Raw genomic sequence first — 2,986 nt, 5'->3', positions numbered from 1 at the left:
TAATTTCAATTTTACCCTTTTTAATTTTCCACTCGTGCCAAACATCCTTAATCTTGACGAAATAGCTGCCATAGATGTCTGCTTCTTGGTTACTATTTTCCACTCCTTGTTCAAAGATTAACCACCACTTCTACCTTCGTATTAATTTCAAACAAATGGTCACTACTAGCAGTTCAAATCCTAATAGAGGGGCATTTACAACACTCAAAGAAAGGGTTATTTTTGAAAAAGAAATCAAGAAGAGCAAATTTATTGCAATTGCTGGCCACATTCCTGATGAGCGTTCTGCTCAATCTTTCCTTTCTGAGGTACCCTCTTTGTTTTTGTGTCTATTGAATGTGTAAAGATTGAATCTTTGCAATTTGTTTCATTCTTGAAATTGTAATCTTGAATTTGTTTTAGTTGGGGTTTTGGTTGTATTTTGTGATGATTGATTGGATTTGATTTTAGGTACGAGAACCTAGAGCTACACATAATTGTTGGGCTTACAAGGTATGTTCTTGTGGCCAAAATCATGTTTTTATTGCTAAATGTTTAGAATTTTTTTGGGATTTGATGACTAAAAGTCGTTTCGTCATAAAAAAAAAAAATGGCTGAATACATCGACAACCTCTCAAACTTGCCACCAAAACTCATTTAGACACTGGAGTTGTTCCTATTGAGCACTTGAACATATATGATAAAATGTTCCTATTAGACACTTTCGGTTCCAATTTTGGAAGATCTTTTGCTCGTGATCTCAAGTGCTCATTACCTAGATAAGTTTACGACATAAAATATGTCATCACCTTTAATTATACATATCATCAATTGGAACATGCTTGAGGTTTTACAATTTATTGAGACTAATTCGTATAATTAAAGGAGGTGACATATCTTAAATGATTAACTTATGTACATAATGAATTTTTGAAGCACGTGCAAAAAAGTTTCAAAATTTGAACCGAAAATGTCTAATAGGAACACTGTATCATGTGTTCAGGTGCTCAATTAAAATAAACTGTAGTTCGAGTGTCTAAATGAAATTGGCTGGCAATTTTAAGGGGTGTCAATGTATTAATCCTAAAAAGCAGCTACACTTGTTGAAACACTATCAAGTGTATGCAACTGGTTTGTGATTGAAGTGTAGTTGATACATTGGTTTATTGAGAACATGTGATTGACTTAGGGATCGTTTGGTTGGAGGGATAAGTGGGTTATCCCGGTATAAAATTTGGGATTGAATCTATTATGCGTTTGGTTGAGGGTATTACCTATAATCAGAATATTTTTTAAACCACAATCATGAGATTATCTATCCCATATAGAAGGTGGTATATAATCCCATGATTATAATTCTGGTTATAATCCAAGGATACCTAGTTTTGAACCAAACAACGCCTAGTGACTAGCATTTTGGGTTACCATTGCTTCCATCCATAATGATAATAACTGCTTATCCTTACGTGGACAAATAAGAAACAGAGTCTCTCTAGTTTTAGTTTTGTCCAAAGTTGCTTATATCTTTCGTGGCTCTTTATCTTAACATGCCAAATACAGTGGCGGATACAGGATTTCCACTCAGGGTGTTCGGAAAAACAACAGGACCACTTGACCTGGCCTTTTGCATTTGTTCAGGGTGTTCAAAAGTTAATATATGTACATGAATACAGAAAATTTACCCTAAATATACACTGTAATTTTTTGCCCAGGGTGTTCGGGTGAACACCCTGGGCCATGACTAAATCCGCCGCTGGCCATCATTTGTTCTATTTAGGTTGGAGAACAATATCGGACTAATGATGATGGTGAACCATCCGGTACTGCTGGCAAGCCGATACATTCTGCAATTGCATCCTCAGGATTGGATAGAATCATGGTTGTTGTGATCAGGTACCCAAACTATTCATAATCCATGAGGAGATGTAAATTAGATTTGCATCTTTTCTTGAGGTTAAAAAATTTTCATGTGCCTAAACTGGGAAATGTTTCCAATAAGTGAAAGCATGCATGTATCTTTATGTTGTTGATTTTCTAAATTGCAGGCACTTTGGAGGAATTAAACTTGGCACTGGAGGTCTAGTTAGAGCTTATGGAGGAGTAGCTTCAGAATGTTTGAGAAATGCTCCTACATGTCTCATAAAATCTAAAGTATAAACATAGTTTCAACTCCACTTGCAATGTTGATCCTATTTTTCTCATTTCGTTCTGTGCGTTTAGCATAAACCTGAGACCTACTAATTGATTAAGCAATACTTTTTGGTTTTAGGTCCCGATGGGCTTGGAGGTTCCTTTTGAAATATTAGGAGTTCTATACCATCAGGTAATTTGATCTTATGTGTGAAAAAGCTACTACAATAATATTTCTCAATGTTGCGCTATTCGGTAATAGATTTTGGTTCTTCAGCTTGGCTCTTTTTTTGGTTCATTCTCTTAATCAAAAGCTTGATGCTTCAAGAGCATAATCTTTGCACATTCACTTCTATTAATGCATTTCCGGGGATCTGTTTTTGGATTCGCAGCTACAGTCTTTCCAAGCAGAAGATATCAAGCAGGATTATGATACCGGGAAAGATGGAGTTACCATGGTCACATTTAAAGTTGATTTTGACCGTGTACAAGGTTTAGAAGAAGCTATTAAGGCCAACTGCAGCCGTGACATTGTATTCTACAAAAGCTAGAATTTTTCCATATCAGTCTTGCTGGAACTTGTGAATAGCTGAATTTACTTCTGCTCCAGAAGCAAGCCGCACGTCAGGATGGTTAATGACATTTGCTCGTTCTTGAAAGGTTCATGCCAATGCTCTCGTCGACTCCGAAGTCTGAGCTAATTATTAGCATGTAGACTAGCTTTACCTGATCGATGCACTCTAGCTGGAAGCAGATTGTACTTTTCTGTCTCTTTTTTCTTCCTTCTGAGATTGCGAGTCGCTATAGGAGAGGTGGATTATCCTCATTTGCTTTTATGTTCATACAACTTCCAGAAAGATATACGTGTACAGTCTCC

At 36.4% G+C, this 2,986-nt stretch overlaps 1 protein-coding gene across 1 annotated transcript; it reads left to right on the top strand.

Moving 5' to 3' along the window:
* Positions 1-2,688, top strand: LOC132060563 (uncharacterized). Its single transcript, XM_059453567.1, has 6 exons — positions 1-308; positions 451-492; positions 1,757-1,872; positions 2,025-2,130; positions 2,249-2,302; positions 2,502-2,688. Exons 1-6 carry the CDS (start codon positions 75-77, stop codon positions 2,658-2,660), a joined length of 711 nt encoding a protein of 236 aa, XP_059309550.1. The 5' UTR covers positions 1-74; the 3' UTR covers positions 2,661-2,688.
* The last annotated feature ends 298 nt before the right edge of the window (positions 2,689-2,986 follow it).

This window comes from Lycium ferocissimum, chromosome 6 (genome assembly GCF_029784015.1).
Source record: "Lycium ferocissimum isolate CSIRO_LF1 chromosome 6, AGI_CSIRO_Lferr_CH_V1, whole genome shotgun sequence".
NCBI lineage: Eukaryota > Viridiplantae > Streptophyta > Magnoliopsida > Solanales > Solanaceae > Lycium > Lycium ferocissimum.
Note: the sequence above shows the minus strand (reverse complement) of the source record. Positions and strands in the feature narration are given on the sequence as shown.